Below are 15640 nucleotides of genomic sequence, written 5' to 3'. Positions count from 1 at the left end.
TAAGTAAAACACAGAAGTCTGTAAAAGGGGGATTAAAGTGAATTGTAGTGGTCACTGTTCTGATTAAAATGCCAAATGAGTGTCTGAGAATAGACAGCTTTGCACCAAAGGCACTAAAAGAAAGGCTCCGTGAATATCCAGCTGTAATAGACTCTATGTTCTGAACTCTTTCAGTGTGTGTGAGCCCATGGAAGAAGTGGTGTTTGCATTACTCCTTTCAAAGACTGTAGAAACAATAAAGATTTAAATGTTTACGTATTCTTTAATGATGTCACTTTTTTAGAGGTGTATCGCAAAAAGGTTCTTTTAAAAATGAGTCACAAAAGGGACAAAATACTGTAGACAGCTTTGTTCAACAAACCAAAGACAGGTTAGTTAAAATATAATTGTATAAACCTGATACTCTTTACAGTTTGTGGTGTATTGAAAAAACAGCTACCTGACATGAAAATTGTTTAAGAAGAGTTTTAAATGTAAAGGGAACATTAGTTGGTGTTTAGAAATCCAGATATTGTAGGAATACATGTGTGTCTCAGAATGCAAAACTGACTTTCTATTTGAATTCCTCATCATTTTATTCTTTTCCAGCCGACAGGCTGCCCAGACAGGTTGTGGAATCTCCAGCCTTGGGATGCTCAGAACTTGACTGCATGAGTTCCTAAGCAACCTGATGTAATGCTGAAGTTAGTCCTGCTTTCAGTGGTGGAGTGGTGCAGATAACTTTTTGGGGTCCCTTCTGATGCAAATTATTTTATGGTTGTTTATATATGATGAAAGTAAACAAACATAGATAGTAAAATAGATTAATATTTTAATAAATTGTGTTTAAGAACCCCAATGCATAGGTTGCTAGTACTGTTAGTCCTGTTTGACTTTTGCTTGAGCTATTGTTTGTTACTCTGTACTAGGGTCTTAGAATTCTAGGTGAGAGCACACAGTGCTAAAATGAGTAGCCTTTTCTTGTCTTCTGTGTCCTGCATTTTAGGATACAAAAGGCCTATATGTTTACTGTTCTGTACTTTGGTCTGTGAGCTTCTGTAGAACCTGGAGATAGCTTCCAAGCAGTAAGAGTAGTCCCTACAACTAAAGAGAAAATGCAGTAAGAGTAGTCCCTACAACAAAAGAGAAAATGAAGGGTGTAGAAAAACTGTTAACTCAAGTATTTTTTTTCTTCTGATGGTTTTAATAAGTCTTCCTGCCTTACATGACTTTTGGTTTTAATTACTATTTATCTTCCATGAAGTTCTAAGCCTGGTGACCACTCTGTTTAACAAAGGATAGAGGTTCAAAAGGAGTTAAATTCCTCTGAGAGTGATTTTTAAAAAAAGGAGTTAGAGGGAGGCACTCTTTGTGGAACAGCTTCTTTCTATGGGGAAAAAAATATTTAGTTGATACTAGCCTGTTAAAAGTACCTGTATCCTTTAATGGAAAAGAGCAAATGAAAAGCATAGCTTGTGTAAATGTATGTAAGGCTATAAAATAGAGGTAAATACAATTACAAGAAAATTATTCTTTAAGGTTTCACATTAAAACTTACTGCCAAGAAATGTCCCTCACTATATATAGAATAGCCATAATACAGATAATGGGGAATGAATATAAATTACTGAATTTATATGAGAAGTTACTAGTATTAGGAGGAAAAAAGCTTTTTTCTCTTTAATGTGAAGTAATATGTAAATAATTTTCATTCAGAACATGAAGAGAACATGCTCAGTGCTGCTAATGATCTCATTGGACTTTTTACCTATATTTTGTATCAAAATGTCTTGCTATAGATGTTCTTTCAAAGGCTGTTTTGCTGTTAATTGGAGACTGACACACCATAGACAAATATACGATACCCAAGTGGAACGCTGAAACAGAAAAATGTTTTTTAAGGAAAGCACAGGTCTGGTGTGGAAACCTAGCAAATAGTTTGTTTTTCAGAAAGAACTTTCCCATCACCCCTCCTTCCAACACAGCAGACATCAAGCAGGATCCTGCTCTATGAAAGTGGAGAATTAAATGTCAGCATAGTTCCAGTGTGAGAGAGTTTCTTTGAGCATTCTTTCCTTTTATCCCTAACCTGAACCAATTGACTTCCCAAATTGTGTAGAGCTCCTCTCTTAGACCCTTGATGGAGAGGTTTGAAAGAAGTGTGGTGGAAAACCATGTAGATACAGGAAAGTTAAATTATGTCTTTTCCAGTCACTTTTAGAGGGGAGAAAGATCAAAAACTAGTTCCTTTGACTGCGTTTGATTTTGTAGCTTCTTACCATGAATGAAACCATTATTTCAAGTGTGTTTGAAGTTTCAGGTTGTATGTCTTTTGAATGAGTTTTAAACAGAAATCATCACAGAATTTGCCAGTCACATATGACTAAGCAAACAAATCTGTTCTGTAAAAGCAAGGATACATCAGATTCATGTGTAATTTTTCCTCTTATATACCATTTTAAAGTTGTTTAACTGTCTGGGTATATATATGTTTTTAGACAGTTTTAAAGGCAGGAAATTGTTTTTGAAGAAGTATTTAAATAAGAATGTTACCAAATATATGGAACAGCAGCTCTGTGTTGTTCCAGTTAGATGGATGCATTCCTGAGAGTTTCCCTTAAGAAAGCAGAGCTGTCTGATGTCCAGGAGTGCACTCGGGCTGGTGCTGGTGTGCATACTGAACGCCTGTTCCCCTGCCAGCCTCAATAGGAACTCTCCTCGAGCCAGACAGCCTCTCACTTGTCTTTCTGGGGAAAAAGTCCTTGAAAACTTTTGAGGTTTTTAAAACTTGATGTATTGTAAACTCTGACATTTGGTTTAAGAAAACCAAACACCTTTCTAATGTTTGATTTTCTGAGTAACTTGCCTGGTTTCTGGCCCCCATTCGTACATCCTGCTTTGAGACAGGGGTTTGCAGAACCTGGTCTGAAGCCGTAATTTTGTTTCAGCCGAACAGCATGGGCTGGGCTGGGCAGGGTCCCAGTACTGACACTGTATGTCACTCCCATGGCATGGCACACAGGTTCTTGGTAGTTCATGAGCAGTGCTTCGTGGCTTTGAAAGCAGAAAATCACAATGTTCTCAGAAAGAAAAGTTTGTAGGTGATGAAACACAAGCATGTCGGATACCTAGGAACCGGAGGTGGCTCTTGATAATCCCTCTTATACATCCTGTGCTAATGATATGGTGGTTGTAACTTCCACTTCCAGTTCCTCCCTAGCTTTGGGTTCCTTAAAGCCAACCTCGGGCAACCTGAAGCCTACTGCTGATGTTCCTAGCAAAGAAATTTGTAGGCATTGGTAAACAGGCTTTTGGATTAAGAGATCCTCTCAGTTACAGTGCCCTTTCTGTTGTCTTACAAGATAACTGCAACAGTAGTTGTCTTGCCCAATTGTACAGTTTCTAGTGTAAGCTCCTATTTTTAGTCAAATTATTTCTGGGATGTAGTAGTAACAGCCCTGAGGAAGCCACCAGAGATATCCTGGATATGTGGCTGAAATGATGTTATAAACAGTACTTTTCTAAATGTAAGATGCTGGCAGTTTCACTTCATGAAGTTTTTTTGTCTGTTAACTTACTCAGATTACAGGGAACCAACACCAAAAGACACTTGGCATTATATTGGATACAAAAATGATCTTTGGAGTATTTCCAGTGATGTGGTGTGTTACAAAGATTATAACTTGTAGCTAATACCAAGTTTGTAAAATGCTTTTTGTTCTACAATGAAATATAACATATAATAAGTGAAAACTTGGGGGGTGGTTACTCCAGCTATATGGAGAAGCTCAGAAAGAAAACCATAAAGATTTCCTCCAAAGATGGTGAGGTCTGGAGCATTTTTTATAAGGACCATCTCAAGTTTATTCATGAGCCTTTAAAAATTCTGCACTGAAGTAAACATACTGTAGCCATCCTCTTGGTTTCAGCTTAGTTGAAGAGTATGTCTGCAGCTTTTTGGGTTTTGAATTGTGTTTGTAGTGTGCCTCGTGTCATGGTGTTTGGTTCTGATCTTGGGCTGTGGGGTGTTTCTGTACTAGGAATAAGTACTGCTCCTCCAACTTGAGTGCTCATCTTCTCTCACAAAGCAGGGCTGGCATCTATCAGTGTTCAGAGAAGAGGTAGCCAACACAAACTTCTGTGAAAGACTTGAGCCAGTCTTACTTTTTCCTAAAAACAGAAACTCTATAAATCAGGAAAAAACTATCCTGCCAATACAGCCCAATCCTGTTCCAATGTACTCTTCGAGGAATCCCTCTGGAAGTTCATTTTCTGTGGCTTTTTTGGTTCTCAGTAGGAATTCCAGTGACTAACTGGAGATCATTAATCCCCATTAAAATCTGGGAAATATAATTGGTAACTTTCTTTTATAGTAAGGCCATAAAAAAATCTCATGATTTTTTGTAGAATTTAACAGAAGTCTTGAAGGTAATTGGGTCTCACATTTCAGGCTACCATAGCTGGATCTAAATTCCTGTGGACAAAAAGCCACACAGTTAGATACTTGAGAAGCAAATTGCTCTTCTCTACATTAGGTTTTAACAGCAGGCAGCAACTGGGTGCTAATCGAGAAGGGTCAGTAGCTTAAACATCTTAGAAATCTGACAAATTCATGTTTAGATTGTTTAGCCTATTAAAATGAATTAACTGGCTTTCTCTAGCATTGATGAAATACACCAATGCTACTGATTCTCTTTAGTTTACACTGCAGCTAAAACTCAAGTTGAAGGTAGAGATTTAATAAATGAGTAACTGGGTACTTTTACTTCAGCTGTCTGAAGAGGCTCTCAAAAAGAAAGTTCCAAAGCTGCTTTTCCTTTCCCCTAAAATCTGTTGATCTCATATGAGAGAATAGAAACTACATTAATGGGAATTTGACAAGTAATATGAGAATGGTTGTATATTTTACTGTTGAACTACTTGCCCAGATGAAATGAGAATTAGATTATTTTTTTAATTGTTCTTTTATAAATGTCTAGATTTGGTTTTTTTCACTTTTGGTGCTGACACTAAGTCTGGAAAGCATTTCACCATTCCTTTACCCACTTCTTTGTTTATTTGAAGAATAACTTAATTCTTTGGACAAAGCCAAGTGTACAGTGCTGTTCTTTCTACAGTCCTACAGTTCTTAGCAGAATACATCATTTAAAGAAAACCTTTTCGTTTGCAACAAGCATCATCTTGCTGAGATGAAGTTTACATGTACATTGCATTGGTTTAACTTAAGTAATTTTACAGACATAATTCATATAATTCAGGTCAAAACCTGAGATTGACAGTAATTTTTAAAGAGCTTAGTTCAGTATTGCTTAATTTGGTTTTAGGGAAACTGGGGTTGTAACCACTTTATTTTAAATAAGCCATTATTAGTTTCACTAAGAGTACCTAAATGCATATGAGCATTGGTTTAGATAATTTGATTTATGTACACTTTTTAAAAATTAAAACAGGTGCTAGTTTTATGTAGAAAAAACCCCAGGCTGCAGTCGAGGACCACAAAAGATTTATCTTAAACTTTGTATACACAGAAAAGGGTTGGTCACTATAGCTATACTGGCATAACAGTATCAGTAGAGCTACCTTTTCTGACTCTGTTTTGTTACTAAGTGCAGTTTCTGTTACTCTTGTTTATTCTCCAAGTGAAATAAGTTACACTTGTAGAAATGCTTTTTAGCTGACATGATAGTCTGCATCAGAACTATGCCAATATGGAAAAGGTTCTTTTGCCCCCAAGCAGAGCAAGAAGTTCACGGTTTACAATAGGCCAAGGTGGTTATTGCAAATTTAATGATAGTTTAAGTATCATTAGCTGTTTCACTGATTATTTTACCAGAGGCACAGAGCTACCCTGGGGTAGTAGGTACATCTTGAGTAGAAAAATGATGCAACTCCCCCCCGCACCGCCCTGTTCCAAACTCGGTTGATATTTGAGTGTAACCACATAATTTGGTTTTACAGAGAACGATCGCCATGCCTAGTCCTTGGTTTTTGATTTACTAGTGTGATTAGTGAAACAGAGGAAATGTGTTCAGAAATCCCCTTCAGCTGTAGTGCACTTACCTAATAGCTATTGACTTTGGCACAACTTGCGAAGTGTACCTGAAAAATATATGTATGTATTCCTCTTGTTTTGGAGTCTACAGTAAATTTTGACTCTTTGTTGAAGTCTGTCTTCTAAGTTTGTCCATAAAAATGAATCTTAACATACTCAAAATTTTTTAGTCATATTCATAAATTAACCTTTAAAAGTATGGCAGATAGACCACAAATTTCATGCTATGTGTATTGTGCAACAGTTTTATACAAAAACAAATTATTTGGAACCTTTTGTTGTAAGAAAAGGCTTAAAAACACCTATTGTTGTTAATAAGCGGACACGAAAGATGAGCCATAGACTTATCCTGTGTAAGCAGCCAACTGTCATCAGTTAGCAATAATCCCACATTCCTGTGATTGTGATTTTCATAAATATGAAGAGCAGCATTACAGTAATACAGATCTAGTGTGCCTGCTACCTCAGAGTAACTGGATCACAGACTGGCTGAGGGCTAGATACTAAGTGGTGTGATCAATCCACAAGATCTTTTCACTAATTGGTCTTCCCGTCTGTTGTCTTCTGTTAGAAACTGTTTATAAACTCTCCTAAAAGACGCATTTATGAGCCACTGGATATCATTGGTTAACTACTTAACAAATTCAGGAGTAATTTAGAAGTACTTTAACACTAATTAAACTACATTTCTTTTTATGTTTTAGTTTTTCAGCCAAGTTTGGAGAGATTTTATCCCTGTTACTTAGAATTCTTGAAGTCTGTTTAGGAAAATCACGCAGAGCTTCTGTAAAACTACACAGTCATCCTGAAGACTTCATTCAGCTGTTTGGGGAACTTTCCACTGTTCTGCAGGAAACAGGGGGGAAAAAGGGAAAAAAGGAGGAAAAAAAAAAAAAGCCAGTGCAAAAAAGTCTTATCATAGCCACCACAGACCTAAAATCCTCTGACATGAGTTACTCTTAAAACATTTTGGTAACTGTGAGTTAAGACTGATACTTTTTTTTTTTTTTTTTTTTTAATGGATAACCCATGCAAATGGGAATCCTACCAGACATAACATTTTTCGAGTAATAGGGAGTGTTGCACAGACTGTGAATGGAAGAGATGGATGTGCCTTTCATACAGGATGGTTATTAATTTTTACGGGGTTTTTAATGCATCTGGAGTGTTTTTTCTCATTCATGGAAGCAGTGAAGTCTTAACAGAATTCTAAGCCTATCCTTTTCAACTTTTGTTCTTGTACCACTGCTTTCATCTCTTTGTCAGTTTATTAGTGTGCAGCATTAGTTAGCCGTAAGGCACTGACCTTTTACAGTGCTGATGCAAGGTTAAATCCTTTCTGAACACTCATTGTTATTGCTGGTGAGATTGCAAAAAGTACAGGGAACTCTGGCTTTCTGGGTCACATTCTCCAATGGTGAGATAATTGCCTGCAGGTGAAGAGAAAAATGCAATTTGAGATCTTCAAAGCTTCCAAACCAGGTGTGCATTGCTGAGTCAAGAGCAGGTATTGACAGGTCACTTCTTCTGCAGCATTGACAATCTTACTCCTTAGCAGAGGCAGCTTTGAAACTGTTAGTTAGCAGTCATGAATACAGGCTTCAAGCACACAAACGACTGTAGTAACTCTGTAAAATCTGGCTTTGTATAACTTCTTTTGAAATGCCTCGGACAATGCAACATAACAACAAAACTATTCTGAGTAGAGAATGTTTATGGAGAGATGACTATCCAGGTTTTTTGAGGTTGAAAGAAGATAAGGTCATGTTATCAAATGCTATTTTATGAGCAGCATGTGGTTGAAAAAATTAGGCAGATGTGTAACTTCTTTTGGAAGAAGAAGCAAGAGCAATGTCTAATATAAATTATATTGTTATAGCTAATCCCAATGCATTTAGAAGTTCTAAGAAACAGAATAATTTGGGTTAAAATATGTAGTTTTGAAGAAGTATTCTGAGCTATTAAAAATGAAAAGAAAATATTTTTTTAAAGGATTGTCTGAAAATAAAAATGCTGTAAAGTGTTGTAAAATAACTTCTTTACATATAAAATAGTGTCGTGTATTACTCTAGAGCCTTAACCTTATTATTTCTTTGAGGTAAGTAATGCTATTTTTCATCTGTCTGCTGTAAGGACTGTATTACAAGATGTTCTCTTGCTTGCCTAGAAATAAGGTGGTGAAGTTGGCCTTATATATTTTTGAAATCAAGATAGTTGCAGTATAACACAAACTGGTGGTTACTTAGATTTGGCCTTCACAGAGTAAGGGCCTCCCCCCGCCCCCCCTTATTTCATTTTATTTTTTTCTGAGGCTGTTTTACCTCCACAAAACATTGCTAGGCAAGGGGAAACATCTTCGCTGGAATGTGCTGACAAGAATTTAATAAAGATGGAACTGTGCAGCAAGTCTGTTCAGAGTTGATGGAAATAAATATTCACTCCAGGAGTTGAAAATTGAACACATTTAACTTTTGGAAGGGGTCTCTGTTTGTCCACTTTGACAGGAAAAATACCCTAGGAAGAGCACATTTCACATCATACTGAAAAAGAATATTAAATATTATGGGGAGAGGGTCGTCCCATCATAGCTGCAACTATGCAAGTAGGTCTTTTTGTACTGTTAGTTTCTGTTTGCCATGTGAGATATTCAGAGGCTGAGGTCATAGCTTCATGAGCATTTCTTCTGGCAAAAAGGCTGGTTTTTAAGTATCATCCATCACTTTTCCTGCCTTTCCATTCTGCTTGTGTAGCAACAGAATAAAGAAAATCAGGGAACTGACCTAGATTGAAGATAACCTTGTTTTATGCAGCTGCACAAGGTGGTGTATGTTAGAATTGGTGGGGGTTGTTACGGAAGCTGCTTAAGTTCTTCTTCTTCTAACATGTTTGATCACCAAACTTCAGTATTAAGTTAGCATAGGTAGTTTAAGCTCCATTTGGAATAAATAAAATGGATCTTTACTTAAAGTACTCTGGGGAAGCCCTGCCTTTCTTTGCTGATTTTAGAGATGACTTGAAGAGACTTTGCTCCTTAGGCTAAAGCTTGCCATCGTGAATTCTGTCTTGAGTGTCTGTGCAGTTTTCACACAGTTACAGTTTTGTCTGAAAAGCAATTCTAACTGTGTCATTGTATTACTGTAGACCAGTTGGTTGGAAAGGACCTCCAGAGGTCATCTGGTCCAACCCCTTGGCTCAGCTAGGGCCACCTAGAGCCAGTTGCCCAGGACCGTGTCCCGACAGCTTTTGAATATTTCCAAGGATGGAGGCTTCACAACCTTTCTGGGTAGCCTCCTCCAGTGCTTGGTTACCCTCACATTACAAAAGTGTTTCCTGATGCTCAGACGGTATGTCCCGTGTTTCAGTTTGTGCCCGTTGTCTCTGGTCCTGTCACTGTGCTCCACTGAAAAGAGCTTGGCTCTGTCCTCTTTGCATTTTCCCTTCAAGTATTTATATACTTTGATGAGATCCCCCTGAGCCTTCTGTTCTCCAGGCTGAACAGTCACAGCTCTCTCAGCCTGTCCTCATCTGTGAGGTGCTCCAGTCCCATAATCATCTTTGTGGCCCGTCATTGGACTCTCTAGTATGTCCATGTCTCTCTTGTACTGGGGAACCCAGAACTGGACACAGTACTCCGGGTGTGGCCTCACCAGCACTGAGTAAAGGGGAAATATCACCTCCCTCGACCTGCTGGCAATCCTTTGCCGAATGCAGCCCAGGATACCGTGTGCCGCCTTTGTAGCAAGGGGACATCGCTGGCTCATGTTCAACTTGGTGTCCACCAAGACTCCCAAAACCTTTGTAGGTGAGTGGTATCTGAAGCATCTGCACATCTCAATTAGCCCCTCCAACTAATCTTTTGAGTTTGTTAATATATCTGAATGGCTCTAATTTTGAGAAAGAGTAAGTCAGTTTTGTGTATCAGTGAGATTTTACAAACTGCTCTGATTTTTTAATCACTAAAAATAACCTGGATGTATAGGGTGTCTTCAGACTCCCTTAAGTATAGCTAGCACATTATTTCTGAGAGTTTAAGTAACTGTTGCATTTGATCCTTAATTCCACCAACATTTTGCACATTCTGTTGAGTGTTGTAGATCCAACCTGTATAGTTTGTTCACAAGTGGACGTTTTATCCTTTATACACAGTGTACAGTTAGCTCATGATTTTCATTACATTCAAATAAGGGGTATGAAAAGAATATCCAGATTCACAAAGCCTTATAATAAGGATGTTCGGGTCCTTTATCTTTAGAATATGAAACAAACTTCTCTGAATTTAATAAATCAGTTGTCCTGTTCCTCTGCTCTGCTGAGCATGTAATTCTGCAGGCTGCCTCTAGAGTCTTCATGGGCCACAGGTAGTTCACAGATCCAGAACATGGTTTAGTGGGCATGGTTGATGGTTGGATTCGATGATCTTGAAGGTCTTTTCCAACCTAAATGATTCTATGATCCCTTTCTTGGAGATCACTCTGTATTTGCACACTAGCATGCTGAAAATAGTTTGTAGTAGTAAGCCAGGCAGAACTGGATTCCCACCATTTTCCTCTTAATATTTTATTCAGAATCTGTAGATATCATGAATAAGTTATAAAGTGGCAGATCAGGAAGTTGAACTTCTGTTTTCTAATCTTGACATCTTTTTGAGAGAATGATGTAATATATTAAAGGATTTTTCAGTGAAGATTGTCTTTATTATCTCACTTCCCATTTTTCATTTAATACTAACAGTTCAGTCTTGTTAATCTGCCTTCAGTTCTGTTTTCTTTCATACTTTGAATAACTTGTTTCTTGAGTAAATGCAATCAAAGTTTTATTGTGCTTGCTACAGAATCGTAAAGTGGTGATGTCACAGGACTGCAGTATTTTTAACTATGATTTATAATACGGCATATGCAACAGTAGTATTACTGTTATCAGTGATGGAGCTTCTTTCATGTTGGAGTTATGGTGGAGGCTAGGAAGACACAAACTAGGTGCATGTAGCTGTGATTTTGATGTTTTAAGGAGGCATTTGGCTTATTTTGTTACATAATAGGACTTAGTTTCAGAAATGTTTTTTTTAACTGCAGGCACATTCATTCCTGATGTTGTACTGTTTCTCTGTATTGTAGACTGGATTAACACTTGCTGAAATTATTACCGTTAATAGCTGTCACTGATCAAGAGATAAGAATAGCAATTATTTTCAAAATTAAGGCAAGTTCATGGCTATTTAGAAATTTGAGATATCTGAGTAGAAAAGCATTGTAGAGTATTGGTTTGCAAAGAGGTATATTTGTGAGATAAATCAGATTATAAAATAGTCTGAACCAGACCTGCTGTGTGTCTAGAGAAAATCTTAGCCTATGTTCTAGGGTTTAGTTTGACCTTAGTCTTATTTGTTGAAGTGGGATACGGAGGAAAAAAGTTACCATTTCCCTGTAAATAGGAAAACTCTCTTGGTCCATTTGATTTCTTCAGCCTTCAAGAGTGTAGGGCTGGCATCCGTATCAAAAGATAATGCTTATGTGGAATACCTTAGTTCTGCAGAATTTTGGGAAGCACTACCAGTTACAGTGGGGACAACTAAGAACCTTTTGTTTTCCATAGCAAAAAATCATCTTATGAACTGCATATATGTTCAGGTTTACCTATTTTGTAAGGTTCAGTGACTGTGGATTGTCAGAATTTTACATCAACTGTATTCCTCTTCTGATAGCTGTGAGTATGGAAGAAAGTTGGGAGAACTTAAGAGATTTAAAATCTGTAATCAGGGTTTAGGACCAGCTCTTCAGTTTCTTTTACTCAATGGTAAAGTATTTGTTAAGAGAGAGAAACACTGAGAGGCATAGCATAAATGGTTGTTAATTTAATTTGCTGAGTATTTTGCATAGAATTCACTGGACTGTGTCTTAATGCTTTTTATATGCAGTATAAAATGCTAGTGGGACAAATATTTTTTTACGTGTTTTGGTGGCAGACATCTGCTGCACAGACTAATGTTGCATATTTTCAGTGAACCCATAATACTTTGCCTTTCAGCATAGATTTCAGAGATGCTAGTTCCCACATTCTGACTCCTGTTTCCCCTTGTCTTGGAGCCTGCTGTCAACATACAGCAAAATTTTTTTTCCCAAGAATGTTACCTTTTTTAAAAAAAAAAAAAAAAAAAAGAAAAAAAAAAGAAAAGAAAGCAGCAGCTATGTGAAGTCTTGCCTTTGGGTGAATTTCTGAGGAGATATCATTTCCTTTGTTCCAAATGCATAATCTCAGTGCTTTGCTGAGGAAGGGCAAAAGCGCTGCCATCAAAGAACACCACTCTTGCATGGATTTATGTCATTTATCAATGAGCAGTTATCCATTGGTGTTCACAAGTAGTTCATAATTCTCTCTGAGTAGACAAGGGTTTTGTGGGTTCATATTCTTCGTCTGACAAAATATTTATAACGCTTTTGGCAAAGGCAGTGTTTTTCAAGGCTTAGCTTTCCTAGTGCCAAGGACTCTTTTAAAAGCAGAGATTGTGGCCTCCAAAAGCCAAGTACTAGTAGGCATAAAAGCCCACTGTGGCAATAGAAAAGGCTTTTAAGAACTTTTGTATTTGTTCACACAAGTGTTTCAGTGTAGAAAATCCTGCCGTTAAGCTTCATTAACTTTGTAAGACTGCAAACTAAGAGTCCAATGTTTTATGCATTTAACTTTTAAGACAATGAGCATTAAGGTTGAAATGCAGATAAAAAGCAAGAAAAAAAATAATTTGATTTTTACCCCAGAACAAAGTACTGTGAGACCCCTAGCTCTGCAGCACTCCAACATAACCCTAGATTGACGTTTTAAATGTGCTGTTCGAAGAAAAATGCAAAATCCTTTGAGCAATGTGCAAGAGGATGAATTGGCCTTTAAAAAAAGAGTAATAGCTATAAGCTGCAAGACAATGATGTCTTTGCCATGCCGCATCTCTAAAATCCCTTGACACTGGTCCACCTGTCTAGGATGGATGCAGTGATAAAACTTCTAAGTCACTGCTGAGAATTTTTCAAAATCCCACTCTCTTAATACACCACAAACTGTAATATAATGAAATATATATATTCTGGTATGCAGAGATGAGATCTGAGTTATAAAACGCGGAATATGTCTGAGTGCTGAAATCCAGGATTCTAGGAAATATGACTTGTCTTTCCAGCACATACTTGCCATCAAATGTTGCGTATGTTCAAGTCCAACATTAAGCAAGTATGTAAACAATGGATATGGTGCTTACAGCAGTTCTTTCATGCACAAAAGATGCAAGTCCAAACGTTAATACAGAATACGCCATTTAAATGGAAAACAAAGAGGCTTTATGATTCCTTACAGCATGAACACTAGCTTGTCTTTATAGTTGTTCTTTAAAATTCATATAATCATCAAATTTTATATGATACAGTTGAAATAGCATAGCCTGAATTCGAGAGTTGCTTTCACATAAGAACCTACAGGCTCGTACAAGAATTGCATGAATGACTTCCCTTTGCAGTGCTATTGGTTGAAAAATGCTAGATCTCCAACATACAATTTTAATGACTAATATTAGGTTTCTGTATGGCATCTCTGCAGCCATCTAAACTCTCTGTCTCCAAAGTAAGCTCCCTGTTTCCATTGCTATCTGCTTTTAATAATTGCACTGATGAACGAAATGAATGATAAAATTTACCACTGTTGTAAATTTAACTTGGTTTACTGTTGTGGCTTGCAGCTTTTCATGTATTCCAGGCTGGTTTTGTTCGACTTCACAGCAAATCCACTGACCCTGTATCCAATTACATGTTTACAAAACCTGTGTTATTACATCTCTTGTTCAATTCTAGTGAAACACAGTTCACATTACCCGTTTTGATCGGTATACGAGAGAAGCAGTCAGAAGAGTCAAGAATAAAGGGCTGCTGTATTTATAACAGGTTGTATTGTCGCAGGCAGCGTGTTTGTGTGTGGGTGCAGTGTGCTGTGAAGAGCAGCCCTTTCATGCTGTGCACACGCGGTGTGCATCCCGGGCCCATCAGAGACCATCGGCCTGCACTGTTTGTTTTCTTAGAAGCGACTGGGCAGAGCCCTGACTTCTCTCCAGGACCTGTTAGGGATGTAGACTTGCATCTAGCCTTCAGACTTAGCATTCTTCTAAAAATCATCATCTAGTCTGAACCTTGTAGTTTCGGGGAGAACGTGGTTTCTGTAGCTGGTGGATGTGTGGCAGGCAGAGGTAGTGACATATGCTTGAATAAGAAGTTGCAGAGGATTACAAACAGCAGTCTGTTGTCTGAGTGCTTTCCACATTTGTTACGCAAGCAGAAAGGATTGCAGACCCTTTTAAGACTCAAAGTAGGTTTTTCTGTAAATCATCGGGTTTAATTACTCTAGTGGTAGACTGTGCTGTTAACTTAAAACCTGCCATCTTATGCATGAATTATTCATTTTTTTAAAAGTGGAGACAAATTAATACTAGTGTTTAAAGTCATAGTGAGACTGCATTCAGTTAAAGATGCTTTTTGTTTTGCTTAGGAAAGTAGGAGTGGCTCGTAAGAAACACCTTGACCAACTAGTCCTGGTATCTGTAAATTCTTAGAGGTTTTAGTAAACTTATTTGATTTGTTCTGTCTTTTTTACATAATCCAGAAAGTACTCTTCTTTAGCACAAAACCTTCAAGCACCAGAATAAGGAAATAAAAATAGATACAGCTGTTACTGTGTCCTTAAAGCAAAGCCACTGTAGGTCCCATACATTTCTTAAAGTGCCTTTTTTTTTTTTTTTTCTTTCCCCAGACCTAAAGATTTTCGAAGGAAGTAAAAACAATAAAAGAAGAAGTGCCATCAGGAATGTCTCTTCTTGAAAAAAAATTCTAACGTGGAAGCATCTGTGCATCTCAGTCAACCCTTCCATACTGAATGTTTTTGACGAGTGTTAGCAAAATTTATTTGGAAAGTTTATAAAAATTACTGTATTTAAAACAGCTAAGAATAGATATTATATTGTTAATACCACCTGTACTCTGTGTTGTATGATCTGGTATTTGTTAATTACATTTGTTTTAATACTATCATTAAAGAATTGCTACATTTTTAAGGATTATTTACATCTCATGGAAACAGTACGTTGTTTACTGAAATGAAGTATCTCACTGTAAAAGCTGCAGCACTTGAATTCCGTGCCGTAAGAGCAGTGAATGATTATGGTCACAGAGCTCCCACGAATGGCACACTGTCAGTAAATGACTGGTGAAACAGGTAATCCATGCTTACACAGCTTGATGAATGAGGGGATGCCAGCCTTAGTTCAGAAAAAGGGTATTCTTCGTGTAGAATTCATTCTTTCTTTGGGGGATGTAAAAAAGCCAGTGGCTTGAGCTGTTTATTACTTCTGTAATAGATTGTGGGGTTCTTCTGAAAGCCTTTTCTAGAACGTGGAGTATATATACCATAAAAAATGAATGGGGAGGTTTTGCTGAATTCATGTCTATGCAGGCCTGCAGTTCCCTTACCTTTTTAGGTGAATATACCCACTCTAGTTACTGTGGTGGTGGTAAGCAAAATCAAACTTATTCCAGAGCCAAATGACATTAGAAAAACACAACTCTTCAGAAAAAGCAGTGCAGG

General features: G+C 37.4%; 1 protein-coding gene across 2 annotated transcripts in view; it reads left to right on the top strand.

Annotated features, from left to right (window-relative positions):
- The window catches only part of MRPL13 (mitochondrial ribosomal protein L13), a 38089-nt gene extending 23215 nt beyond the window's left edge, over window positions 1–14874 (top strand). For both annotated transcript variants that reach the window (XM_049825000.1, XM_049825010.1), the window contains exon 7: window positions 14810–14874. In XM_049825000.1, the coding sequence (XP_049680957.1) occupies window positions 14810–14834 (25 nt within the window). In that variant the 3' untranslated portion in view covers window positions 14835–14874. The remainder of the gene's footprint in view (window positions 1–14809) is intronic.
- Window positions 14875–15640: the final 766 nt, after the last annotated feature.

This window comes from Accipiter gentilis, chromosome 2 (assembly GCF_929443795.1).
Source record: "Accipiter gentilis chromosome 2, bAccGen1.1, whole genome shotgun sequence".
NCBI classification, from domain to species: domain Eukaryota; kingdom Metazoa; phylum Chordata; class Aves; order Accipitriformes; family Accipitridae; genus Astur; species Astur gentilis.
The sequence above is the reverse complement of the archived record's forward strand: the minus strand, read 5'-3'. Positions and strand labels throughout refer to the sequence as shown.